Source organism: Danio aesculapii, chromosome 7 (assembly GCF_903798145.1).
Source record: "Danio aesculapii chromosome 7, fDanAes4.1, whole genome shotgun sequence".
In the NCBI taxonomy this organism is placed as follows: domain Eukaryota; kingdom Metazoa; phylum Chordata; class Actinopteri; order Cypriniformes; family Danionidae; genus Danio; species Danio aesculapii.
In genome coordinates, this window is record NC_079441.1 from 47,684,968 (window position 1) to 47,712,943 (window position 27,976).

The 27,976-nt window shown below is 36.6% G+C and overlaps 1 protein-coding gene across 1 annotated transcript; it reads left to right on the forward strand.

The window, feature by feature from the left end:
• The first annotated feature begins 1,136 nt into the window (after positions 1-1,136).
• Positions 1,137-27,961, forward strand: LOC130232934 (transient receptor potential cation channel subfamily M member 5-like). The gene is made up of 24 exons (XM_056462917.1): positions 1,137-1,229; positions 1,316-1,496; positions 1,575-1,741; positions 3,005-3,182; positions 3,263-3,327; positions 3,413-3,598; positions 3,717-3,813; positions 5,608-5,726; positions 6,902-7,240; positions 8,771-8,914; positions 9,234-9,357; positions 9,794-9,939; positions 10,025-10,137; positions 12,046-12,144; positions 12,237-12,498; positions 19,280-19,398; positions 19,481-19,613; positions 19,701-19,875; positions 22,005-22,173; positions 24,562-24,740; positions 24,951-25,083; positions 25,240-25,312; positions 26,371-26,461; positions 26,613-27,961. Exons 1-24 carry the CDS (start codon positions 1,137-1,139, stop codon positions 26,723-26,725), a joined length of 3,498 nt encoding a protein of 1,165 aa, XP_056318892.1. The 3' UTR covers positions 26,726-27,961.
• Positions 27,962-27,976: the final 15 nt, after the last annotated feature.

Below are 27,976 nucleotides of genomic sequence, written 5' to 3' on the forward strand. Positions count from 1 at the left end.
TCCATCAAACCATGGTACTAGTAAGGTGTACCTAATAAAGTGAGTGAGTGTAGGCTTATCACTTCACTATTTTAACAATAATGCAAAAGCTGAAGTTATCCATATAGTCCAGATTTATGTTCTGAACTTTTATGCAAATTAGTCCAAAACTGATTGTATTATACCAAATCAAATAAACAAAGCCTTGGTGGGCCTAAGAGACTCCATGACCCAAAGCTATTTAACAGTATCGTATATATGATTTGCATTGTTGGAAGCATTGTTACATTCATTCATCCATTCATTCATTCAGTCAATCAGTCAGTTTTTGTATAATTTGTTTCATATTTATTTGTTTTGTAACTATGAAACTGATTATCCAGACCCCCTAGTTTTTAGCAATTCCTCGATCACTGAATCCAATGCAAAATCAACAAAAGTCGCAATTCATTTCGATCCTGCAAAATTTTTTATTTAATAGAAAATAATCACAAAAAATGTAAATAATCTCATAAAACATCCAATTCCAAACCATATAATCAAATTAGATTTGTTTCAGTTTTCTATTTATTGTTTTACATGACTTATAGACACAACGCATGAGATGTTTTTGAGTGCCTCTTGAAAAATTACATCTCACATGCACCCTCACAATCATTACATTACATGGAATTTTTTTTTAAACTTATTGTAAGTGGTAAAGTGTTACTTTTTTTCTGATTCTTAATATATTCCAAAAAATTGAAAAAAGTTTGGTTAAACACATTAGTGTCCAAAATCATGTGTGTCCTTTACCAGGAGGGAGGGTGTATTTACATGTCTGTAAAGAATGAAAATAAAAATGGCTTCTGCTTTACATAAAGATTTACAACTACCTACCTCACTGAGCAAAACCACAGCTCTCAGGGCTGTATTTGACAGGATGTGATGCAGATGCATTGTTATTCTGTCTCCAGGGTGTGTTACGGCAAAGCAGGAGGTGTTTGCAATGTGGGGAACTGATGAACGAGTCCCAAGGATACAGGTGAGACTAATGGCCCCACTTATCACCACTAAACATGTAATACAAACCAGAATCCTTGACCTTTTGTGTCACTATTTGCAGTTCTCTAGTGGGATGCCGGTGTTACACCCCACTTACACAGTCTGTTGTTAGTATGGTCGAGAAGTCCAGTGAGAGATATGATAAACAGATGGCCGGACGATTGGGAGATATAGATTTTACAGGTGTCAGTCGAACCAGGGGCAAGGTAAAAAATGACATATTTAGAAAATCACAGATCTTGATGAGTTAAAGCATTTGCACATTATTAACATATTTTATTTGTCAGTCCAGTTTGTAAGGGTGACCAGCTCCACGGATCCAGCTGAGATCTATCAGATTTTGACTAAGCAGTGGGGTCTGGCTCCACCTCATCTTGTGGTGGCACTGATGGGAGGTGATGAAGTTGCTCAGCTTAAGCCTTGGCTGAGGGACACACTTAGGAAAGGCCTTGTGAAGGCAGCACAGAGCACAGGTGGATCATTTATTGGTCATTAAAAATAAAAATCACACTCTGCTTTTTTCACAAAACTCTAACGCTGGATCTACATAGGGGCCTGGATCCTCACCAGTGGTTTGCGCTTTGGCATCACTAAGAATCTGGGTCAGGCCGTAAGGGACCACTCCCTAGCAAGCACTTCCCCGAAGGTGCGAGTTGTGGCTATTGGAATTGCCCCCTGGAACATGATTCAGAACCGAGATCTGTTGCTCTCTGCAAAGGTGAGAACTGCCTGTTCAAATGGATTCAACACCGGCTCATTCTAAAAACGTAGCCCTATATACGTTTCTGGAGATCGCGAATTATGTAGCCAGAAGTACGTATGTTTACATTTTGTCTTTAAAATGAATGCTATGGGGCGGCATGATGCCGTTCCTTTTTGCGCTAGCAGCTGATCGCTTACCTTCATATGGACGGCTTTCCAGTATAGCTTGCTATGCATGTCGGTGGACTTGAGACGCAGAGAGGAGTTGACCACGATGACGGGGTTCGAGTCTGGTGAATAATTATTCCAGAAAGTGGGTAAGACAAAAACAGAAGCAAAAAAATAAAAATAAACAGGTAAATAACAGGGTGAGAATGTGGTAAAATCTGAAAACGTGGTAAAATCAGGCGAGGGCTTTCTGGATTTCTTTTTAAAATTGTCGGTTGAATTTAGGAAAGTGGGTGGGCAAGTCAGTCCGTGCTTTTGAAAACACTGTTGGTTGGGTTTGGGGAAAGACGAGGGTGGGTCAGTCAATTGGTCAGTCAGTCAGTCAGTCAGTTGCCAGCGGCCTCTGGTGGATTTACGTGTGAACAGCAGGTGTGCATGGCACTCGCAAGAGAAATTTGAGATCTCAAAAAGCATACACAGCGGCCTCTGGTGGATTTGCGAAAACAAAAACTGCAAAAACGTTTTCAGAATGAGCCTGGGTTGAATGAATTTATTATCTAACAAAAAGATTTTGAGAAAATGTCTCTAGAATCTCTTTTGAACTGTAATTCCATCACACAGTTAATGGGCCTCATCCACCCACCATTATGGCTGCATTTACACTGCAGATCTTGATGGTCAAATCCAATTTTGTGACTGATTTTTTTGATGACCTGATTACATCATCTTTTAAAAGTGACTCGTATACGATCGTCTGCATTTACACAACACACGGCAAAGGCGCAATGACCAGGAAAGAAAAGAGCGGGCACTGACTAACAGCTGATAATTAAATAGCACTCTTTTCTCTATTCCTGTATGTAATCTGTTCGCAGCTTTGGACAAGCTGTTTTACTATAGTTTATATGAAACCCCACTTATGCACTTTTTAAATATCTGACATTCACCAATGTTTTCTTATCTGGAATTTTTTATTAATTAAGTACAGAATCTGCTAACACTCCAGATTAGTTGTACGCATATTTAAACTCTAATAGTTTGTTCAAAATTATCAGGTATAGCAGATTTGTTCATATTGTTTAGAAGAAAATTATTTAATATTTTGCTTCAGCCTGATCATCCAGCAACATACCCAACCGAGGATCTCCCTTATGGCGCTGTGTACTCCTTGGACTGCAATCATTCACATTTCATCCTGGTGGACGAGGACGCCAAGAGGCCCGGAGCCACTGGTGAGATGAGGGTCAAGATGCTCAAACACATCTCTCTGCAGCGCACAGGATATGGGGGTGAGTTGAGATGCATTTCAACAGTCTCTAAATGCTTCTTGTGCTTTGAGATATTTGCAAATTTGTATTTGTTCTGACAGGCACAGGCAGCATAGAAATACCTGTTTTATGTCTTCTGGTTCATGGAGAGCCAAGGATATTACAGGTCAGATTTATGAAAAGTCTTATCTAATGAGTTTGAATGAAGGTTTTATTATTCTCAAAGTCTGATAATATGCATGTTTATACAGAAAATGTACAAGAATATTCAGAATTCAATTCCCTGGCTAATATTGGCTGGCTCAGGAGGAGTCGCTGATATTTTAGTGACCCTGATGGACAGAGGATGCTGGGATGCTGATATTGTTCAAGAGCTGTTAATTAACACTTTTCCTGATGGTCTGCACAGCACTGAAATCACGTCTTGGACCAAACTGGTAATAGACAACCTTTGTTTTACAATAGTTCTATTTTTTTTTAGAATTTTTACAACATATGCGTTTGTTTTAGGCACAAGACCTTTCTGTAAATTATATTTGTTTTTTCCATCATTAGATTCAGAGAATATTGGACCATGGTCACCTGTTAACAGTGCATGACCCAGAGCAGGATTCAGAACTGGATACAGTAATTCTCAAAGCACTGGTTAAGGGTAAGCAACTATCCAGGCTTAGTGAAATTCCAACAAACCTCTGTCATAACTTTCTCTTATTTGAAAGCATTAAGGAGCACTATACACTAATAAGCCAAAACAACACAGATTTATAATCAAATATCATTGATTAACTTCCTAACAAGGCCACTTATTGAGTTCTGAGTTGATTACAGTAGATGATAAGCAAGCAATCAGTTTTTACGATCAAATGAGCAGGAATAGCATTGGTGACATTGACAAGGCAGTTGGGTCAGACTTTTTGGGAAACAGCAAGGCTCCTGTCATCACTGGTGAGAATTCAGTGGTTCAAGGAGAGAAACACTACACACGGAAGACAAGGTGTCTGGTGGTGGGGCTTATCAAACAAAAGCTATCCCATCTGCTGTGAGCCAACAGAAGGTTTACTGTAGCACATGTCACAAAATTTTAATGGTGGTTTTGGGAGGAACTTGTCAAAACACAGTGCTTCACACTCTGCTGAATACGGGGATGTGTAGCTGCATACCAATCAGTATCCCTGTGATAACCCCTGTCCACCATTAAAAGTGTTTACAATAGGCACACAGGCATTAAACATGGACTTTGGGGCAGTGAAACAGTTGCTGCTCTGATTAATTCCATTTTCATTTACATCACATGGACCCCTGTGCTTGTGTGGACTGTTTTGACACCAAAGGGTTTGAGGAAGTGTGATGCTGTGTTCTGCTGGGAAACCATGGGTTCAGCCATTTTTGCAGGTGTAAATTTGATACCCTTCATGCCAGTGGTGTTCATCGGTGGAAGTATAGCCTCTTCAGCACAACAATACACACTGCACTTCGTGCATTTAGATCACGATGAAGAGATTAAGGTTCCCTTGGCTTTCAAATTCCCCAGATCTCAATCCAACTATGCATCTAGGATGTGCTGGACCAACAACTTCAATCCAAACTCCGTCTTGCAACATATATGACTTGAATGGTCTGTTGCTAACATCTTCAGATTCCTCAAGACACCTTTAGGGGTGTTATATAGTTTATTTAGTATGGGTGGGAAGTCCCCAAGATACAATATTATCACACTGAAAAAAAAAATATGTCTGCAAAATTGTTACAAACAGTTTATGTGTTGAATTCAAACAAACAAATTACATTTATTAACATTCAACTTAATTTGTTTGTTTAAATTCAGCCCAAATAATTTGTTTACAACCACTTAACTTAAAAATTTGTAGTAAATCCAAGAAATCATTTTGATACATCATGATACAATATTATTGCAATTTCTAATGGAATATTATGCAATATATTGTAATTTATGACCTTTTTCCAGTTATGTCCGCAAGGGAAAAAGAAAAAAATGTTCTTGCCTTCAGTTTTATTGCATTAGAGCAAAATGAAATTGTCAAGCAAACTGACAAACACTTTAATGAAAGCCTGTCATAAATGTTTTAGACACCTTTTCACGATGCCATCATCTTTGTTTTACTAAATTACTGTGCTGAAGGTGACCCCACTCGCCAAAAACAAACTCAAGTTTAACACCACCATCTAGTAGACTGTAAAGAAACTGATTTTATTATTCAACCAATATGTATAAAACAATCTTGCTGATATGTTGATATAGCTTTTAATGTATTTATATAGTATTACAGTGGAAAATGTCACAATACCATGCTGTATCAATGTTTTGGTAGCTAGCTGTTGCTCGTTATTATATTAGACTGGCAGTCATAATATTTTGACTCATCTCTTTATTCCTGTATAATAATGTCAAAAAGTTCATAACTGTGTTGTCTTCTTGTGGACTTAGCGTGTAAGAGTCAGAGTCAGGAAGCGCAGGACTTCCTGGATGAGCTGAAACTGGCCGTGGCCTGGAATAGAGTGGACATCGCCAAGAGTGAGATCTTCAGTGGAGATGTCCAATGGAGTGTGAGAATTTAACTAATGTTCATTTACATATGTATAATTTGCCATTACTGACAGCATGGAAAATAAGTATTGAACACGTCATGTTTTTTTCTGGGAACATTATTTCTAAAGGAGCTGTTGATGTGGAACAAAAATATCTGAAAAATTTGTTATGTGTAATAACAATGATATGACACAAGGGGAATGTACTGAGCTTTTCATTCATTCATTCATTTTCTTTTTGGCTTAGTTCCTTTATTAATCAGGGGTCGCCAGAGCGAAATGAACCTCTAACTTATCCAGCATATGTTTTACACAGCGGATGCCCTTCCAGGCGCAACCCAACACAGGGAAACACCCACACAGTCTTGCACACATTCACATACACTACGGCCAATTTAGCTTATTCAATTCACCTGTACCACAAGTCTGTGCACTGTGGGGGAAACCAGAGCACCCAGAGGAAACCCACGCGAGCACGGGGAGAACATGGAAACTACACACAGAAATGCCAACTGGCCCAGCCAGGGCTCAAACCAGTGACCTTCTTGCTGTGAGGCGATTGTGCTACCCATTGCACCACCATGCTGCCTGTACTGAACTACTGAAATCTATTTAATACTTTTTTGGTGATGGCAGCTTAAAGATGCCTCTCATATGGAGAATGAAGTCACATGAATTTCTCAGCTGTAAGCCTTCAACTTGATGTAAAAATCTTGATGGTTCTGTGGGTCTCGTCTATCAAATCTGAGCCTTAGTTTGTATTTTTATATTGTTTTCAAGTCAGGTGATTGGCTGGGCCATTCTACAGCTTGATTTTTTTCTCTGAAAGCATTGGAGTGTTTCCTTGGCTGTTTTGGATGATTGTCTTGTTAAAATGTCCACCCTGGATTCATCCTGCTAATGTAGTTGTTGGACTGAATCAGCTAATATTCAGAGACTTCAGCTGCTGTCTGGGCTTTCACTGCTGTTCTACACTTCCCTTTCTTCATGTGTTCAATTATGCATAACTTAATTCATAATCTAATTAGATTTTTTTTGCATATATAGATTTCTTTGGTTGTTACCAACATCCGGGAAAGTTTAAATTCAGCGGCACCATTAGAAATATGTTTTCTGAGAAAAATGGTGACGTGTTAAATTTTCCCTACTGTATTTTGGATTCTCGTTCACAAAATGTCTTTATTCTCTATTAGGCACAGGACCTGGAGGAGGTCATGATGGAGGCATTGGTGAATGACAAGCCTGACTTTGTGCGTCTGTTTGTTGATAACGGTGTGAACATAAAGCAGTTCCTGACTTATGGCCGTCTCCAAGAGCTCTACTGCTCTGTGTCTGAGAAAAACCTCCTTCACACACTGCTCCTGAAAAAGAATCAGGAGAGACAGGCTCAATTGGCCAGAAAACGAATGTCAGGAAACCCCAACAATGAACTAGGTGACCGCAAATTCCGTTTCACCTTCCACGAGGTCTCAAAAGTCCTCAAAGACTTTCTTGATGACACCTGTAAGGGTTTCTACCAAAAACTTCCAGCGGTGAGTAGAGCTTTACAGTGCACTTACACATAACCCAGCAGGCTGCAGTATGGCTATATGTGACCCTGGACCACAAAACCAGTCATCATTTAATAATAATAATAATACATTTTATTTATAACACACTTTTTTCAGACCCAAAGCGCTAACAATACAGTAAAAAACAACAAAGCACAATAAAACAATAAAGAATACAGTAACACACACAGTGAGATTAAAAAAGATATCACAAATTAAAAACAGTCCTACAAAAGGCGAGTTTTAAGTAGCTTCTTAAAACAGTCCAAGGAACCAGCATTCCGTATGTTTGTTGGAAGGAGCATTCCAAAGTTTGGGTGCATGGTAAGAGAATGCCCTGCCGAGACGTGATAAAAGCATGGACAATTCTTTCAGCATCAGGCCTCGAGAGGAAAAGACGAATGCGGGCAATATTTCGAAGATGATAAAAGGCCGTTTTAGTTAAATGTTTAAAATGAGACTTCAGACTAAGCTGAGTGTTAAGGAGAACACCAAGATTACACACCTGCGGAGATGGTGATAAGACAGACCCATCAACTGTAAAAGCAAATTCATAACATCTCATAATGTTAGGAGTGCCAATCAATAAAATCTCGGTTTTTGAACTATTCAGTTTAAGATAATTAAGTTGCATCCAGGCTTTAATTTCAACTAAGTAAGCGACAACATTGATGCTGATAAATTGGGAGAAGTGCTAATATAGATCTGCGTGTCATCGGCATAGAAATGATATGCAGTACCAAATATTTGCAGGATTTGACCAAGAGGCAACATAAAAATACTAAAGAGAAGTGGACTGTCGGTGCCAGTGGCGTAGTGGTTAGTGCGTCGACACATGCACTCAGGTGCTCACGGTGACCCGAGTTCGATTCCCGCCTCGCAGTCATATGCCGGTCATAGACAGGGGTAGTGCTGTCCCCTTACTCTGCTCCCCACGCTTTCCTGTTAATACTCTCTACTGTCCTGTCCATTTAAGGTGAACCCAAACCCAACCCCCCCCCCCCCCCCCCCCCCCCACCCAAAAAAAAGAGAAGTGGACTAAGTACTGACCCTTGGGGGACACCATGACATAAAGGAACAGTACGTGAGCTGTGAACGTCTAGAAAGATAGGATTTAAACCAAATTAACATGATCCTATTCACCCCAAAATGTGCAACAAGTAAGCTTTCACTTGATTTATTGTTTGTCCAAGATACAATAATTAAAAAATCTGGAATCTGAGGGTTAAAAAATTAAAATACTGAGAAATTGGCTTTAATGTTGTACAAATTAAGTTCGTAGCGATGTGTATTACTAATAAAAATGAAATGTAGATATTACTATAGTTAGAAATTTACAAAATATCTTCATGGAACGTGACCTTTACTTAATATTCAAATGATTTTTGCCATAAAAAATCAATCAATTTGACACATGCAAAGTGTATTTGACTTTTGCCAAAAAATATGCTCATGCAAAATAAGATTTAGTTTTTGTGGTCCAGGGTCACATATTACATGTATTTATTCCAGGAAAGGATGGGAAAAGGCAGACTTTTCCACAGCCAGAAAAACCTCCCAGACATGGACAGACGATGTGAGCACCCTTGGAGAGACCTCTTTCTTTGGGCTATTCTGCAGAATAGGCAGGAAATGGCAAACTACTTCTGGGCCATGGTGGGTCAACCAATATGAGCGATGGGCTCATTTTCATAAACCAAGTCTATTTACATGTTCACAAATGGTTCTTTAGACCTTATAAGAAGCTGTAGTTTAATGTGTCACAACTCATTTGCAGCTGAGTTACAAATGACCTCAGTATTTTCTAAAGATCACACTTTATATGGGTCAATGAGAAATTTGCATGAGTAAAACTGCTGAGAAGCTAAGAGTCAATATTAAATGCTTAAGGCATTCTTGTGGTACACGCTTGTGCATATTTTTAGTACAATGCATTATTGTACATCAGTGTTTAATAACCCTTTGTGTGTTTTAGGGCCCCGAGGCAGTGGCAGCTGCTCTGGTGGGCTGTAAGATCATGAAGGAGATGGCCCATCTGGCTACTGAAGCGGAGTCTGCTCGCAGTATGAAGAATGCCAAGTATGAGCAGTTTGCAATGGGTGAGAAACACACCACTATCAGCCACAGACTCAGTATATATATAGAGTCAAGCCTGAAATGATTCATTCCCCTGGGTAATATAAATGATATTTTGGGGTCTTAGCCAAAATTTTCTTTTGAAACACAATAGAAGAGCTATTGAAGAAAGTAGCTGACCACTGACTTCAGTAAAATTGACTATTGATTTTACATTGTATAGATAGAAATATACAATAAAAAACACTGAGAAATTTGTTAGAATATGTTTTATATTCAGCACGAGATAGAAAATTCTACATGCAAATTTGGATGGATTTAGTGTAAAATCTAAATTTCTGATTGACTATTAAGTCAAATATCCCTTAAGATTAAAATTAAGATTGAGTAAATTAAACAGAGTGCTGCTTTTCAGTTTGAACTATGTGAAGTGTTTAGTCCTAATGTCTATCTTGACAGATCTTTTCAGTGAGTGTTATTCAAACAGTGAAGACAGAGCCTATTCTCTCCTGGTGAGGAAAACGTGCTGTTGGAGCAAAGCAACTGTCCTTAATATCGCCACTTTGGCAGAAGCCAAATGCTTTTTTGCTCACGATGGAGTCCAGGTTACAGTTTTATTCAAATTCTCACAGCAATCCTCCTACCAGCCGTATGTCCATGATAAACCTCACATGGATTTTGTTTGCACAGGCCTTGCTGACCAAAGTCTGGTGGGGAGCCATGAGGACAGACACCTCCATATCTAGACTCGTGCTCACGTTCTTCATCCCTCCCCTTGTTTGGACCAGCCTTGTCAAGTTCAAGTGGGGATGAATTATAATTCTGTATAATGCTTTATAATTCCATATATGACATTTTAACCCTTTAAGTATAGGTCTCAAACTCAATTCCTGAAGGGCCAGAGCTCTGCACAGTTTTGCTCCAACCCTAATCAAACACAGCGGATCTAGTAGTGTCTCGTAGTCTTGAACACCTTGATTATTTGGATCAGCTGTGTTTAATTAGGGTTAGAGCAAAACTGCTGAGCTGCGGCCCTCCAGGAATCCAATTTGAGACCTGCTTTAAAGGGACAGTTCACCAAAAATCTTAAAATATGTCCTCAATTGCCCACCCTCATGTCTTTCCAAGCCCATAAGTCCTTCGTTCATCTTTTGAAAACAAATTACAATATTGGGGATAAAATCTGAGAGCTCTTCAATCCTCCATAGACAGCAATAACCCTCAAATATTTAAAGCCTAGAAAGACATCAAGACTGTCTTAAAATATTTCTTCAGTGACTATAAAGGCAAATAAACTATTCATATATATCATGCTGATGCCATTTAACCTGAGTTGGAATTTAAAAAAAATCTGTATAGACAGGAGTATTATTAAAATATTTTATTATATATTATGCTTCTTATAGTGGCGACGTGGTGGCGCAGTAGGTAGTGCTGTCACCTCACAGCAAAAAAAAGCTGGTTTGAGCCTCAGCTGGGTCAGTTGGCATTTCTGTGTGGAGTTTGCATGTTCTCCCTGGATAAGTTGGCGGTTTATTCCACTGTGGTGACCCCAGATTAATAAAGGGACTAAGCCAAAAAGAAAATGAATGAGTGAATGTTTCATATATTGTGCCACAACAGTATGACGTCTTCAGACATACACTTTTCATCAATTTTATGATGTCATCATGTTGACTTCTTACAAAATATTTTACAGTATTAAAAGAAACAATTTTGATACAAAATATTAAGCCACTTTAAGCCTATCAAATACAAATTACAAAATATTGTATTATTAAATGTTTTAAATTTGGGCAGCGTGGTGGCGCAGTGGGTAGCGATGTCGCCTCAAAGTAAGAAGATCGCTGGTTCAATCCTCGGCTGGGTCAGTTGGCATTTCTGTGTGGAGTTTGCATGTGGAGAACACATCTCCCCGTGTTGGTGTGGGATTCCTCCAGGTGCGAGTTCAAAGACATGCGCTACAGGTGAATTGGGTAAGCTAATTTGTCCATAGTGTATGTGTGTAAATGAGAGTGCATGGGTGTTTCCCAGCGATGGGTTGCTGCTGGAATGCAATTCGCTGCCTAAAACATATGCTGGATAAGTTGGTGGTTCATTCCGCTGTGGTGACCCCTGATTAATAATGGGACTAAGCCGAAGGAAAATGAATGAATGAATATGAATGTATTACATTTTAAATGTGTATTTGAAATACATGTACAATAAATACTGTCTATACCTTATCTGTAGTTTGACACATAGCGCACACCATGAACTAACGCAGAAGAGATTTTTTCTGCTCATGTGGAATGAAAATGTGGAATACTTAAACCACTGATGACACTGATGATTATTAGATGACTGTTTTGACAATGATTTTGGTGTCTTTCTGTTCCTTTAAGATTTCATAACCCTTGCTGTCTGTGGAGGATAAGAAAGGTCTTGAATTTTATTCAACAAAGTATATTAATTTGTGTTCTGAATATGAACTATTATCTAATGGATTTGAAACAACATGAGAGTGGGTAATCAATGACAATTATAATTTTGGGTGAACTAACCCTTTAACAGGCAATGTATCAGCCCACCTTTTGTACACAAGTTATTATTAAAGCAAAAAACTTAATTGAATTTTAGAGTCAGCAAACACAATTTAACCAATCAAATTGGTCAAAAATAAATTCTTGAGTGCCCATAATCTTCCTTGTGCTTCAATATATGTGTGACAGTCCAGAGGAACAGGTGAGCAAAGATGAAGGGGAGCCGTTTGCTGAGCTGGACAGTTTGGAAACAGAACCAGCACTGTTACTCACAGACGGGGATCCTGTGTAGGACTCTATTTCATACTGGAATACATAAAAACTACAGTGAAGTTTAACATTTTTTGAAGACACAACCATTTTTATCTTTTTTTCCTCAGTGCTGGGGAAGGTAGTGCTGACACTGCCGCTCACAGTTGCAGCGCGACCTTCATCCGTGTGGTTCTACGGCGCTGGAACCGTTTCTGGAGCGCTCCAGTCACCGTGTTCATGGGGAACGTCATCATGTACTTTGCTTTCCTCATTCTGTTCAGTTATGTGCTGCTCTTGGACTTCAGGCCTCCACCACCGTATGGCCCGTCTGCAGCTGAGATCATCCTCTACTTCTGGGTCTTTACCCTGGTGTTGGAGGAAATCAGACAGGTAGGACTAAATGTCAGTGATCTATGTTTTATACACAGTTGAAGTCAAATGATTAGCCCTCCTGTAATTTTTTTTGATATTTCCCAGATTATGATTAACAGAGCAAGGAATTTTTCAAAGTATTTCCTATAATATTTTTTTTTCTTCTGGAGAAAGTCTTAATTGTTTTATTTCGGCTAGAATAAAAGCAGCTTTTAATTGTTTTAAAACTATTTTAAGCTCAATATTATTAGCCCCCTTAAGCATTTTTTAAATTTTGATTGTCGACAGAACAAACCATCGTTACACAATAACTTGCCTAATTACCCTAACCTGCCTAGTTAACCTAATTAACCTAGTTAAGCCTTTAAATGTCCCTTTAAGCTGTATAGAAGTGTCTTGAAAAATATCTAGTCAAATATTATTTACTGTCATCATGGAAAATATCAAATAAATGAGTTATTAGAAATGAGTTATTAAAACTATTATATTTAGAAATGGGCTGAAAAAATCTTCTCTCCATTAAACAGAAATTGGGGAAAATATAAAATACTATACATTTAACAGGAGGATTAATGTTTACAAAGTCTTGTAAGGTTCTCTGTTCATAAAAAAAATTGGAGACTTGAAGACGGTTAATTTTAGGATTATTTATAATATATAAAGTATTGTTATTGTCAATTAAACCTTCATTAATCGAAATAAACCTGAAATAAAACACAGAATAAAAAAAAACTTTAAAAAGGCAAATGCTGCCTAAAGAAACAAAAATGAAATATTGAAATTACAATGATTAATACATAAAAAAAAACTCAAATAAAAAGTACATCTACATTCTGGACTCAAAATTAAAACTATTATTATTTTTAAATGTTTAATTTTGATTTATAAATATGAATAAATACATTCGTTTTGAATAATGCAAAAATAACATTGTGTTGCAAGTGTTGCGTGTACCACATGAAGTCAAAACAACTCATGATTTGGCAGTTATTCATTTTGTTTCACCATGACTTGCAATAAATCGTTTCCTATAAATTCTATTGTGAGTTGAATCAAAGTAGCACATCTAATGCGATTTAAAAATGTTAACAATAATACATTTCATTTTTTATTAATTAGCTGTAAATATGTCATGATAGACACATAAATGTATTAATATTCAATATTTAAGGTTTGTATTAAATATATATATTTAAAGTACTTTTTAAATGTCTATGAGTTTATGACTTTAAGCACAACATAAAACTACATCATACAAATACAGGATTAAAGCCAATGCTACATGCAGTATTACAGTGCAATGTACACAATATAGTGCAATGCATTGCAGGAAAACATTCACAATACACAATATATATGCCATAAACTCACACATATTATTCATCTGAAATACCAGGAGGAGATGCGGTTTCTCATTAAAGTGTCCAATGTGCCTAAGCAGCTGATCAAACAGTGGCAGCAATGAACTTGATGAAGGGGTAATGAACATGAAGACCCCCTGGCTTGGAATCCAAGATAAAAATGGGGGTCTGGAGGGGTGCGGTCATAAAAATCAATATAAGGTTTGCAACATAAAAATAAAATGTAAAAAAAAATTATGTTATTTTATTATTTGGAATATTTAGTAAAATACATTGAAACAAAAGAGCTTGTTGGTCAACCAGGAGAGAAAAAAATGAATTTGGAGTTCATGCAGTAAAGGTAAAGACAAGGCAAGACAATGTATTTATTAATTAGAGTTTGATTACTTTTATTAGCTTCAGTAACATGCAAAATTTCTCTGTGGAGTATGCTTGTTCTCCCCACGTTGGTATGGGCTTCCTGCAGGTGCTCCGGTTTCCCCCACAGTCCAAAGACATGTGCTATAGGGGATTTGGCTAAGCTAAATTGTCCATAGTGTATGTGTGTATGTCCTGGTCCTCCATGTTTGGGGTTGAGCATTGGGCTAACGACTCACCTCGTAAAAATTAGATGTTACGAAACACCAACATGGTGCGACTAAATATCAACTTTGATATAAACAGCCCTGGAAGTGAGTGAGTGAGTGAGTGAGTGAGTGAGTAAGTAAGTAATTAAGTAAGTAAGGAGGTAGGTAAATAAGTAAGTAAGTAAGTTAGTAAGTAAGTAAGTAGGTAAGTAAGTAAATAAGTAAGTAACATGCAAAATACATTATAATGGAAATGTATATATCCTACCCTCCTTAAATGTTGCCTGTATCATTATTTTTAGAATTAACTGACTGACTAACTTTAGGGATTAAAAAAGAATATTATAAAAGATTATATAAAAGATTATAAAAGAAGCACTCTTTGTGTAATTCAGTCACATATTAAACATTTTTGTCTTATAAAGCACTCTGTAAGATATCTATCTTCATAATCATTGAAAGGTTTATTTCTTGATGATTAGATTTTTTATAATAGTAATTTTTAGAATTTCTAGAACTATTTGTCATTGTAGAGTTGGCTTTTTGAAAAGTATTCTGAAAATTATTGTCAATAAAACTTTCAATCATTCATTTTCTTTCGGTTTAGTCCCTTTATTCATCAGGGGTAGCCACAGCGAAATGAACCGCCAACTATTCCAGAATATGTTTTACGCAGCGGATGCCCTTCTAGCCTCAACCCAGTATTGGGAAATTATTTCAAACTTTTAGTTCTCAATAGATGTGACCAGTGATAGAAATGAAAATGAAATTGGTTTAATAACATAATGAAGTTGTTGAAACTCTTTATAGAGTTCCTCTGCTGAGATTTTGAGATTTTTAGGGGCTGATCACACCGATCTCACTTTTTGCGTTGAGAGGCACCTTTTTTCAATGATTTACTAATGGCTGTTAATGTTTTGTTCAATGCTTATGCACCCTGCTCGCCTCACGTTTTTGCCATTGCGCACTGTGCGCTCACAGTTGAAAAAAGTCAACTCTGAGCGGAAAAATCGCGCTACATCAGTCTTTTTCATTTTCCAATCAAATGAAAGCAGAGGAAGGGGTTTCCATTAAGGTGACAACAGTGCTTTTGTTGTCAAGACAGCTATACAGAGACTTTTGAAGATGGAGGAGAGACTAGTGGTTGCTGTCTTGAGTTATCCAGAGCTGTATGACTCACAAAACTTGAATTTCACAATATTATTAAATATTGCAATTATAAAAATATCAACAGCAACACTTGCGCACAATAGGCAGCTGATTCAGTCATTACCTAGCAACATAAAAAGCGTACCATGCTTCTTTTTTTCTTGTATACAAAGATGGCAGTGTGGTGCACCTCTTGTTTTGGAACTTAAAAGCGTGTTTGGTGTGATCGGCCCCTAAATGTGTTTGATTAGATGATTTCATCTTGGGCTGTAACTGAAGTCAGTTGTGTTTTTGAACCAGTGTTAAAGCTTAAACTGAATTTGCTTCAGTAAAAATTTTATATGTTTAGCCGACCAAGTGACATTTTTTATGAGCAAATTTTAGTTTCCTTGAAGTGATTATGTAACAGTAACCCAGACAAGGATGCTGGAACAATATACGATCATTAGATAAGTAGGAAAACTCAGTATTCTGAGATAAAACAAAGGATTTCTCCAAGTTGACTTGACTTGACTTGACAGTTTAAAGCAGCAGGTGAACTTTTGTTTCTCTGTTTAACCAAGTGTTTTACAGTATCTGAAGTGCTATTGATCTTTTGCTGTTGACCTTGACAGAAAACATTATCTGCAGAGACTGATTCATACTTGGGTCAGTTTGGGTCTTTAGATTTGTGGCTTTCTTTTTTTCTCTGCTGCCCTGAGTTCAGTCCAGTGTTCACAAAGGGCATTGTATAAAGGGCATTGAGGGGGTAGAACATGCTGATCTGGTGAATATCGTCTAGACATGAGGTTAAAGTGAAATATAAAGTGTCTGTTGCACCATTCACATCCAAAGTTGAGAAATTTGTGTGGGAAAAAAGTAATACAAAGTTTCAGAAATGAGGACTGCAGAGTATAAACTTTCCCATCTGCAAGTGGAGCGGTTGGTGGCATGGAGTTATAATAATTAGATCAGAAATATGCAGAGGTTTTACTAAAATGGTTTCTTGCTTTTTTGTTTAGTTATGAGTAAAACTAGTTATGGCCAATATTACAACAAAAACATTTTAATTAGACAGTACTAAACTGTAAAAGAGATGGTAATGAATTGTAAATATTATAATGTAAACCCTGGAATTTGATGGGTTTAAACTGTTTTATAGCACAGTTATAGACAGTTATAAACTGTTAAAAACAATTAAAATCTGTAAAATATATGGTGCAGTGGGTTCAATCCTGTAAAACCAATAACGTTGCTACCATTTTTTTACAGTAAAGTTCTGGCAACCATGGCTGCTGTGTTTTTACTGTAAAATTTACGGTTTATTTTTTTACAGTGTATCATAAAAGGGATAGTTCACACACAAATAAACATTTACCATTTACTCTCACTCAAGTGAGAGTAACTTATAAATTTCTTTCCTCTTTGAACACAAAATACCAATATTCTAATGAATATTGAAGGGAAACAGCCTGTGACATCCATAGTAGGACCAAAACCTGCTATTGAAGTCAATGGCTGCTTTTTTCTTCAGCATATATTCCTTTGTGTTCAACAGAAGAAAGGATCTCAAACAGTTTTGGAACAAGTGGAGGATGTGGAGTAAATGACGGCGGAATTGTATTATGTTTTATTGTTGGGTGAACTGTCTCTTTAAAGCTCTCTTTAAATCATTAATAAAACCTCTCTACCATCAGTTTTGTGAGGTAACTTTGTGCTGAAATGCTACCAAAGTCAGTGATCTAAGCTTCAGACATTGTGTTAGAATCCTGAAAGGAAAGTAAACGGCAGTCGATGAGCCTTTTATAGTGTGTCTAATGTGCACAGGTGTGGATTCATGCATGGTGATATTCAATATGTCATGTCTGACAGGTATGGATGAGGCGAGGACAGATTCAATAACAGAGATGCCTCTAGTTCAGCAGGGCCTGTAAAGGAATAAACATTGAGCATTTCAATCAGTGCATCCTTTGTTGTAACAGAGCTATTGCTAATAGACCATTCGAGGGATGTAAACAATAACAATGGTTATGCTGAATTTCCTGTTTTAGGTTTTTTTTTTAATTTCCAGAGCTTCTAAGAATCCAGAAAGCTCTACATATTAATATATTTTGAATGATAGCTGTGTTAACATGAGTTATGACTGAATCACATCTTGTTAAAGTTCTGAAATAGTTTGATGACAGGTTGTGTTGAGTTTAGTCCCAGCCCTGCTTCAACACAACTATCTGGGTTTATCAAATAAGCCTGAAGGACTCAATTAGTTTGATCATGTGTGTTTAATTAGGGTTGGAACTTAACTGTGCAGAGCTGTGGCCCTCCAGGAACTGAGTGAACTGAGTTTGACACCTGTGGTCTATAAGGATAATTGATAAAACCATGAAACACGCAGAGCTGTTATTCAGCATGATCTGAACCTGACCTCCTTTTCTCTCTCCAACCTCACCAAACAACCCAAAATACTATCAATTCTGAGTGTGCCTCACACAGGTGAGTGGGCTTAACAAACCACCTGTAAAAAATACACTCTTTCATCTCACTGACACATTAATTGACAAAAACACTGTGCATTTATGACGTGTGCTTCTCCACAGGTGAGTGGACTTGACAACCCACCTGTAGAAACGCCCTTAAAAAAAAGAACATACATATAATAAAAAAAACAGTAATGAAGTGAAAAAAGTAGTAGAAGTAAAAAAAGATACATATGATTAAAATATTATTATTATTAAAATATAAAATATTAAAATATCATTATTCAATATATCATATTACTATTCGATATGTCATATATTATTCAATATCTCATACTAATCATATAGATCAATAAAACATTAAATCAGAATAAACTGTACATTTAACAGTCAACATTTTAGGATAAAAACACACAAAAAATCTGTATATTTACAATGAGTCATTTATAATCTAGATGTGTGTGTGTGTGTATGTGCGTGTGTGCGCATCACTGATATTTTTATTGGTCTCCTCTCTCTTTTTGTGACAGGCATTAATATATTGTGCTGCTAGAAGGACACAGTCAGTTTTTTTCCCTAATGTTGAAGTTTTTTACTGTGTAACTCAGTGAATTGAGGGTAAATGCTGTGGAGTTTGGGATAGAATGTTTCTCTGATGTGCTGATGTGCAGCGGGTGAGGAAGTGTTCCTCCGTCTCCACCTCAGGCTGGGCACATCAGATTGCCAGTTCTGTCTGTATCAACCCGTCTCTACAGTCAGACTGTGACCCCTCAGTCTGTATTTGGTCATTGTTGTTCTTAGATTACTGTTCTTTACTGCACTCAGATATGTTGATGTGGTATAATCTCTATTTAGGTCTACATAACATTGAAGTTTACTTTGTTTTCCTGCTGCTTCCTTCCAGTAAATGAGATACTGTTCTTTTCAAAGGGCTTAATTCTGTGGATGAGCATGTCCGTGTCCTGATGCTGACTGCTGTTAGTCATATTCATTGTGTTGGTTTGTGTTTGTAACTTCAGGCCCATCTAAATCAGGGGACTTTTTTCAATGTCTATTTCTTAGGTTTTAAGATCTTTAAAATGATAAAATCTAAATCAAACTCTAGCACTCTTACTCTAGCACTAAATTCTCTTAGCACAAACAAGTTACTTGGTAGCACTTCTTGTATGTATTTCCTCCTCTTGTTGAAATGCTGAATGCCTCCTCAATTGTAAGTCGCTTTAGTCAAAAGCATCTGCTAAGTGACCAAATGTAAATCTCTGATGCGCAGAGTTTCTTCACGGATGAGGACATGAGTATTCTGAAGAAGATGAAGCTGTATGTGGAGGACAACTGGAACAAATGTGACATGGTGGCCATCTCCCTCTTTGTGGTGGGATTGTCATGCAGGTATTCTTATCACATATAGGCCAATTGCATGAGCAGTTTTAAGAGTAGTATTGCACTTAAACTGGTTTCTTTCCATTTGAAGGATGGCCATGAGTACATATGAGGCTGGCCGCACTGTTCTTGCTTTGGACTTCATGGTTTTCACCCTAAGACTCATTCACATTTTTGCCATACATAAGCAGCTGGGACCCAAAATAATCATTGTTGAGAGAATGGTAAAACTCAACAGCATCATTTTGTAAACATTATATTTAGAATCAGGAAACAAAACTTACATCTAACCTCTTTTTATGGTTTTACAGATCAAGGATGTGTTCTTCTTCCTCTTCTTCCTGAGTGTTTGGCTGATAGCGTATGGAGTGACCACACAGGCCCTTCTTCACCCCAATGACCCGCGCATTGATTGGGTCTTCCGAAGGGCACTGTACCGCCCATATCTTCATATATTTGGACAGATTCCTTTGGAGGAAATAGATGGTACACTTTCTTCTAGTACACTGTAGCTCTCTGTTTGCAATAAATAGGTTATGCATAATACCATTTATATGATGCTCTAAGAAACATAACAAACCTTTTATTATATTATATTATATTATATTATATTATATTATATTATATTATATTATATTATATTATATTATATTATATTATATTATATTATATTATATTATATTATAACATATTATATTATATTATATCTTATTATATTATATTATATCTTATTATATTATATTATATTATATTATATTATATTATATTATTATATTATATTATATTATATTATATTATAACATATTATATTATATTATATCTTATTATATTATATTATATCTTATTATATTATATTATATTATATTATATTATATTATATTATATTATATTATATTATATTATATTATATCTTATTATATTATATTATATTATATTATATTATATTATATTATATTATATTATATTATATTATATTATAACATATTATATTATATTATATTATAACATATTATATTATATTATATTATAACATATTATATTATATTATATTATTCAATTCAAGTTTATTTGTATAATGCTTTCCACACTTACTGTTTTACAATAAAAATCTGAAAAGTTAAGGTTATTAGTTACCATAACTTTATTAGTTTGTAGTAACTTTAACTTATTAATAGTAACTAATAGCTTTTAACAGTTAACAATATTATATAGAAGCATAGTTAACCTGCAGTTATATGGTAAATAGAGGATGTCATCGTGTACATGTTCTATGAAGTGTATTTGTATATGTCATTTTAAATATTAGATATATTTTTCCACATGTACGCCTGATGTTTATTTACATTCTCATTAACCCAATACTAATAATACAAGTGGATGAAGCTAAGTGCATGTGTAAATGGGGTCTTTTATTTTTAGCTTGTCCTCTTATGACCATTGAGGTTGTCAAAAGTGACTGAATTGTTTTGTATACGTTCTGTGGTAGATCATTTTCAAGCAGCCAACTTTCTGCTTAGTAACCTAAAATTTTGTTTTGAAAGCGCACCTAACAGCTCAAACTTCACTGGCATTGTACCAGAGAACACAAAGATTGCAACATAAACTGTAATTGCCATTCAGATTTTAAAAATTGGTTAGCGTCAAAGAACCTTATAATGTTATGAATTATATTTGGGGAGTCATAAACTGGCCTCCACAGGGTCCCAACCTGAACGTTATTGGGGTAGTATGGAATTAACTGGAGTGGACAGAGAAAACAAATAAATCATATCTAAATAAAAATTAAATTAAATTAAAATGAATTAAACTAAAAAGGCTGACATGGTGGCTCAGTGGTTAGCACTGTGGCCTTACAGCATGAAGGTCGCTGGTTCGAGTCCAGGCTGGGGCAGTTGGCATTTCTGGGGGAAGTTTGCATGTTCTCCCCGTGTTGAACATTTTATTTTAAAGTAAATTAGCTGTAGTGTATGTGTGTGAATGAATGTGTTTGGGTGTTTCCCAATACTGGGTTGCAGCTGGAAGGGCATCTGCTACATAAAACATATGCTGGATAAGTTGGCGGTTCCTTCCGCTATGGTGACCCCTCATAACTAAAGGGACTAAGCCGAAAATAAAATAAAATAAAATAAAATGTGAACTCAGGGAAGTATGGAAACGTAAGTATGGTATACGTAAATAATCATTTAAAAAAAACTCTTGAAAAGAGTTCAGTAGTGTGTTTAGTGCCAAAGGATGTCTTGAAAAGTATATAAATTTCCAATTTTGTTTGTGGGTCATTGTTATTATTATTATTTTTGTATAAGAGACAAACAAATGAACATGGGTGATTATTAAAAGTATGACTTTTTCAGCTTTAAACTAATAAATGAATTTCAAAAAACGTTATAAAAAAAAAAGGAACAGAAACAGGTTTAGAGCAAACTCCAGCAGCTAGTTTGCACTGGGTATCAGTTCAGTGCTTATGCTCATTTTATGCTCAATGAGTCTAGTCAGAGTAGACATTATCTGTCAATATTTGTTCTTTCATTAAAACAAATTTGTTGTTGCTAGTCCTGAGCACTAGATGGAGCTATTGAATTTTGTTACTGACTGTATTTCTCAATGTCTCTATACAGCGGCAAAAATGCCAGATGATAACTGCACTACTGATGTGCAGGAGATTATATTAGGCACTCTGCCACCCTGCCCAAACGTCTATGCCAACTGGCTGGTCATTCTGCTGCTTGTCATCTATTTGCTGGTCACAAATGTACTGCTGCTCAACCTGCTGATTGCCATGTTCAGGTCAGAACTTAAACAAAAACCTAATTTTGAATTTGAATTTAGTGTGGAGATGTACAAGTTATATTTATATTTTTATATTTAAGTACAAGTTAAAAATAAATCTTCCAGTAGAGATGGATACTTTGTTTGTGACTTTATTCAACTGTATAGAATCTTTCTTTTAAATATGTGATCAATAAGGTATTTTGAAGGCTTGATTGTGTTTCTGAGGTGCACACTTTTACATATTTATGCTTTTTTTAAAATATATCCATTGTTTCCTTATATTACACAGTTTTTTCTGTTAAACTAAAAAGCTTGGCTGATTCCTGGCTCTGTGAAGCCCCTCCCTCAGAAATATGCATTGTGCTCTGATTGATGAGCTGGCCTATGTGTTCTGATTCACTAACCACCCAGTTAAAGGGGTGGTCTAATGGTATTTCATGCATTCAGAGTTTTTTACACTAAAGGTGTTGGACTCTCCTGCTCAAGCAAAGGTAAAGTTTTAAAACAAGATTTGAAAGTAACAGACTTTTTCTGTTCCAAAATTTTTACTTCAGGTTCGTGTCTAGTTTCACATTTTTTTTTGTTTCGAGTCTGGGTCTTGGTTACGTAATCAAGGGCAGAAAACCTTTCTGCACTTCCAATAGTCACTTCTCCCTGAAAAGTGTCTGAGTGACCAGCTAGAGTCCACAGAAAGCTGTATTTAATTAAGAATGTAAGAATTAGCCGTAGTTCATTTTAAGAGTTTACACTTAGCTGATGATTGATTATAAAGCGTGTTTTGCATGCTGTCCCATGAGACAGCCCCATGCTCGAGGATCTTCTAAGTTTGCAGGGAGAGAGGGGAGTTTGAGCTCAGGTAGATCTTGAGAACTCCCCTACATGGTATGGCTAATGACTAGTTAGGAATTGCTAAGAGAGATATACTGCTGACTAAGAGTTCATCTATGGTGCCACTTTGGATTAGTCGATTCACTTATGTCTTTGGACTGCGGGAGGAAACCGGGGAACCCAGGGGAAACCCACGCGAGCATGGGGAGAACATGTAAACTCTGCACAGAAATGTCAGCTGGCCTGATAAGGACTTGAACCAGTGACATTCTTGCTGTGAGGCAACAGTGCTAACCACTGGGCCGCTGTGCTATCTAGGAAAAGAGGAGGAGTAGGGGTGGAAGGAAGAATTCTTCAAGACTAAGATAACTGAGGTGAGAAACTGATTATTTATGGTGGCTTTGGAATCACCTCTTTGGTGAATCATGTGTTGGCTGATGTGTTGACACATGATAAGCACATGATCCTCTTTAAAAATTCAACCTTAAGTTTTCAATATTTCCGCTGACCCCCCCTTTGGGAGTTAATTAAAATGCATAATTTTTATATTTCCATGGTGTTATGTCTGGATTATGACATGCTGCAGCCCCATGTACTGCAATGGGGATTAGAGCTGCTGGATTTACAGCACATCAGTACATCAACTTCTTCTAAATTGCAAACAAGTGTCTGTTTAACCGAGAGAAGAACAGTGTAAATGTTGTAGTTACTTAAAGAGTGTGCATCTGTTCTGAATAACACACATTGAACTAGTATGTGTAAAATTATTATTGTTGCAGTCTTTCATAGACATAAATGTATAATTTACAATGGACATTTTTTTGTTTTGCTTGTAAATATGTATATTAAAATGTATAATGTATAATGCAATGTCGTTTCGTTGAAAGTACTAATAAGCAGTGCCTTATTTGTAAATGAATAATTTCTGGAATAAAACCAGGAAATAAAAGTTACCGTGACTGATGTCTGCCGCACAATTTCAGTTTTCCCAGAACATGGCATTACTAAGTGGTTATAAAGAAAACATTTCTGAATGGTCTTTAATTATTTTGTACAATATACTGTCAACCATGGATAAAAAAACAAACATGTAGCTACAAGCATAAATCGTATGAAACATCACTATTCAGTTTACTAACAAAAATCACAATGACCAACCAAGACTGATCACACTGTTTTGATTGTATGCTTCAAAATGTTGCATTAACAAGTTGTTTTCCTCTTTTATTTATATTTATATGATATTTATCATATAGAAATAATCAGAAAGCTGTAACTTTATCTTAAAAGTATAAAAACTAAAGTCTTTTTGGATAAAAGATTTATGCAGTACTACTCTATACTCTATGTAGCTTTTTAAGATTAATATGACATTAGGCAAAATGAGCATGATACATCCCGTTTTAACATTTTTTATCTGAAACATTTTTCCAGATGGGGTGGGTTTATGTAAATTTGAGCATTTTTGATGTCACTAATATAGGAAGAAGTGTATATATATATTTGCTTTTAATAAAAAAAGACACAAAATGCAAAAAAAAATTTAACCAATCATCTTATCACCCCTATTCACAGCTACACATTTCAAGTGGTGCAGGAGAATGCAGACATCTTCTGGAAGTTTCAGCGCTATAACTTGATTGTTGAATACCACAGCCGCCCGGCACTTGCACCACCCTTCATCATCATCAGCCACATCACACAGGCTCTCCTCAGCTTCATCAAAAAGACAGAAAACACACAGGATCTGCTGGGCAAGTAGACTTCCCTCTGTCTGAGCACTGTTTTTTTGCTAAAATATTATACGGATCTATTTTTCTTATTGTTTGCACAAGACCTCAATGATAAGTGAGGTCAATTAAGTACACGTAGATTAGATCACACGACAAGGCAGGAAAAGCAAATGTTATATTTAAAGAAACAGCGTCAAATCTTAGTTCCTCTTTTGTTGTTGTGGTGGGTAGAGAGGGAACTGCCGGCTGGCCTGGACCAGAAGCTCATGACATGGGAGACGGTGCAGAAAGAGAACTATCTGGCTAAACTGGAGCATGAGCACAGAGAGAGCAGCGGAGAGAGACTCAGATACACTTCCTCAAAGTGAGTAAGGCTGCGCTCATATGAGATGGATCATTACCCATCTTAGCTTATGTTGAGGTTTGTTTCATGATTATTAAGTCCATATCCATATGAATGACTGCATATATACCCATGCATGTATACCCGCTTTTGACCTGCTTTTGATGTGTTACTTAGGGTACAGACTTTGCTAAGGATGGTTGGGGGTTTTAAGGACCAAGAAAAGCGAATGGCAACAGTGGAGACTGAGGTGAAGTGAAATAGTTAATGCTAATTATATTGATGGAGATAAATAATAAAACAGTTCTACATTTAAAACAATAGCAGAGTTCACAGTCTCACTATTATTATAACAGTAATGGCACAGAGGAACAATACAGATGGAATAACTCATAACACGTTTAAAATATGTATTGTTTTTTGTTCTTGTTCTGGATCCATTTTCAACCTGAAGGATCGTTATTATGTTCATAAATTAGAAAAATTCATAAATGATAAATGAACCAAAGGAAAAACACCAGGTCAAAAGTTTTAGGACAGTACAATTTCATGTGTTTTTTTTCTATTCAGCTTACCAAACCTGCATTTATTTGATCCAAAGGAAAAAAAGTGAAGTTTCTCAAACTAATTTTGAGAGGAGCATGTGATATGATTGACTACAGTTGATCCTTATTGCTAATCATTAGCTAGCCTATCGGATCATTCCAAAATTACTATAAATATCCTGCTTCATTCTCTATCTTTGTTTTTAGAAAAACATTTGTTTTCTCCCCCTCTATCCTTCCCTTCTCCCTCCTCTTAAGTCTATGATCGGGCGACAAGGCGGCTCAGTGGCTGGCACTGCTGCCTATGGTTCAAGCTCTAATTGAGCCAGACTCTCTGCACAGAGTTTGCATGTCCCACAGTCTAAAAACATGTTCATAAGCAAATTGTAATAACAGTCACAAGCACTTAACACATACATACTGAATTAATTTGAACCACCATGTTAACAAATGTATAGGTAAAAAATGAACTGGCAGGCTCTCGAGAAATACCTGATCTCGTATGCCTCCTAATGCTCATTGAGCGAGTGGGAACCTTGGACTCATCTATCTATGAGCTCAGGGTTCTCTCCCGGGACAGCATGCCAAACCTGCTATTATAGTCGAGCATTATCTAAGTGTGAACTCTTGAAAAGTGTGTGCGTGTGTGTGTGTGTGTGTGTGTGTGTGTGTGTGTGTGTGTGTGTGTGTGAATGAATGAGTCTGTTTTGTTATTTGCCGTTCAAGCTTGTGTTACTGAATAACTGACTCTTCCTCTGTATAGGTGAGGTATTGTGGAGAGGTCTTGTCTTGGATTGCCGAATGTTTTCACAAAAGTACTCTGAAGTGTGACAGAGAAGCACCAAAAGCCCCACGTGAGGCTCCCTTTGCTTTTGTCTTAAATCACCACTTTATCTCTGTATCTCCTTTGTTCAATCTCATACTCTGCCTGAGTGTCTTGTTTCCATTGCCAGACAGTTTTTTTGTCCTCTTTATGTAACACTACACTTCCTGTGTGTTTGGCAGGGTCCATTGCCATGAGCTCCAGAGACCAGCAGCCACAAGGGGCCAAACGCCAGCAGCCAGGAGGACATCCAGGATATGCCACTGACAAGAAACTGCCTTTCATTGATCAGTGATCCACCTCTATATTTTCTTTGTAACCTAGAAATAGGAAATTAAAGGTCCTGTGAAATTAAAATAACGTTTAAGATAGTTAGTATCAGTATGTTCGGATATGTAAGGATATCTATAAACCAGTGTGCTCCAAAACAGAGACAGTTCGCATTTTGTAGATATAAACCTGAAATAAACATCCAAAGCTTGCTGTTTGTCACTTCCGCCTTAATGGATCAAGATTGTTTTCTTCATACTTCAGTTTTTGGCATAACAAGGTGGGTCAGTGGTTAGCACTGTCGCCTCACAGCAAGAAGGTCGCTGGTTCAAGTCCTGACTGAGTCATTAGAGTTTTTATTTTCTCTCTGTGTTTGCGTGGGTTTCCTCCGGGTGCTCCGGTTTCTCTCACAAGACATGCGTTGTAGGTAAATTGAATAAACTAAATTGACTGTAGTTTGATTGTGTGCATGTGAAAGTTTATGGGTGTTTCCCAGTAGTGGGTTGCAGCTGGAAGGGCATCCACTGTGTAAAACATATGCTGGATAAGTTGGAAATTTATTCCGCTGTAGTGGGCAGTTTATACTTAACCCTAACCCTGATGAATAAAGGGACTAAGCTGTAGGAAAATTAATGAATAAATGAACTTCAGTTTCTCGTCCAATTTTCTGACCAATCAAATGCTCTTTAGTATCTGACATGTCCCGCCTCTTTCAAGACACTTCGCATTTGATGCACTTGATCTCAACCACTCTCACTGGCAGAGCTGTAATAAAACCAAAATGCTACTGGCTGTTTTTTTAACAAAGGGGAGGAGCTACTCTATGTCCCGCCCTCTCTTTTCAACCCCCTCAGTTGAAAATTCTTGAAAATGCACATTATAAAGCACTTCACGGGACCTTTAATATTTAGACAAAAAATGAAAGACATAATATGTGCAGATTAATATTTTGAGTTTTATAAAACGTTTTGTGCCTTATTTGTAGCTATAGCACTTTATAAATATGATCACTATATAACATTTGCAATACAAAATCTAGATATTTTTTTTCAGTTTATAATTGTCAATGCACTTCAGGCAATTCAGATTAGGGCTGCACGATATTGGAAAAAAACATTGCAATATTTTCATTCACTGCGATTTATATGCTGTTTGACCAGATGACTTATTATCATTTTAGATCGATTGGGATTGATTGCTGTAGGGGAGTGTATCTGCATAAAATATAGGCATCTTTTTAAAATGACAAGCAAAGTTCAATACAAACGAGAAAAGA

Bases quoted from the DNA above. Each gene is read 5' to 3' on its own strand.
- LOC130232934 (XM_056462917.1), top strand. From the start codon at position 1,137: ATGGTCGAGAAGTCCAGTGAGAGATATGATAAACAGATGGCCGGACGA. The intron at 3,814-5,607 runs GTAAGCAACTAT...TTGTGGACTTAG, and splicing joins TCTCAAAGCACTGGTTAAGG to CGTGTAAGAGTCAGAGTCAG. The intron at 9,940-10,024 runs GTTACAGTTTTA...TTGTTTGCACAG, and splicing joins TTGCTCACGATGGAGTCCAG to GCCTTGCTGACCAAAGTCTG.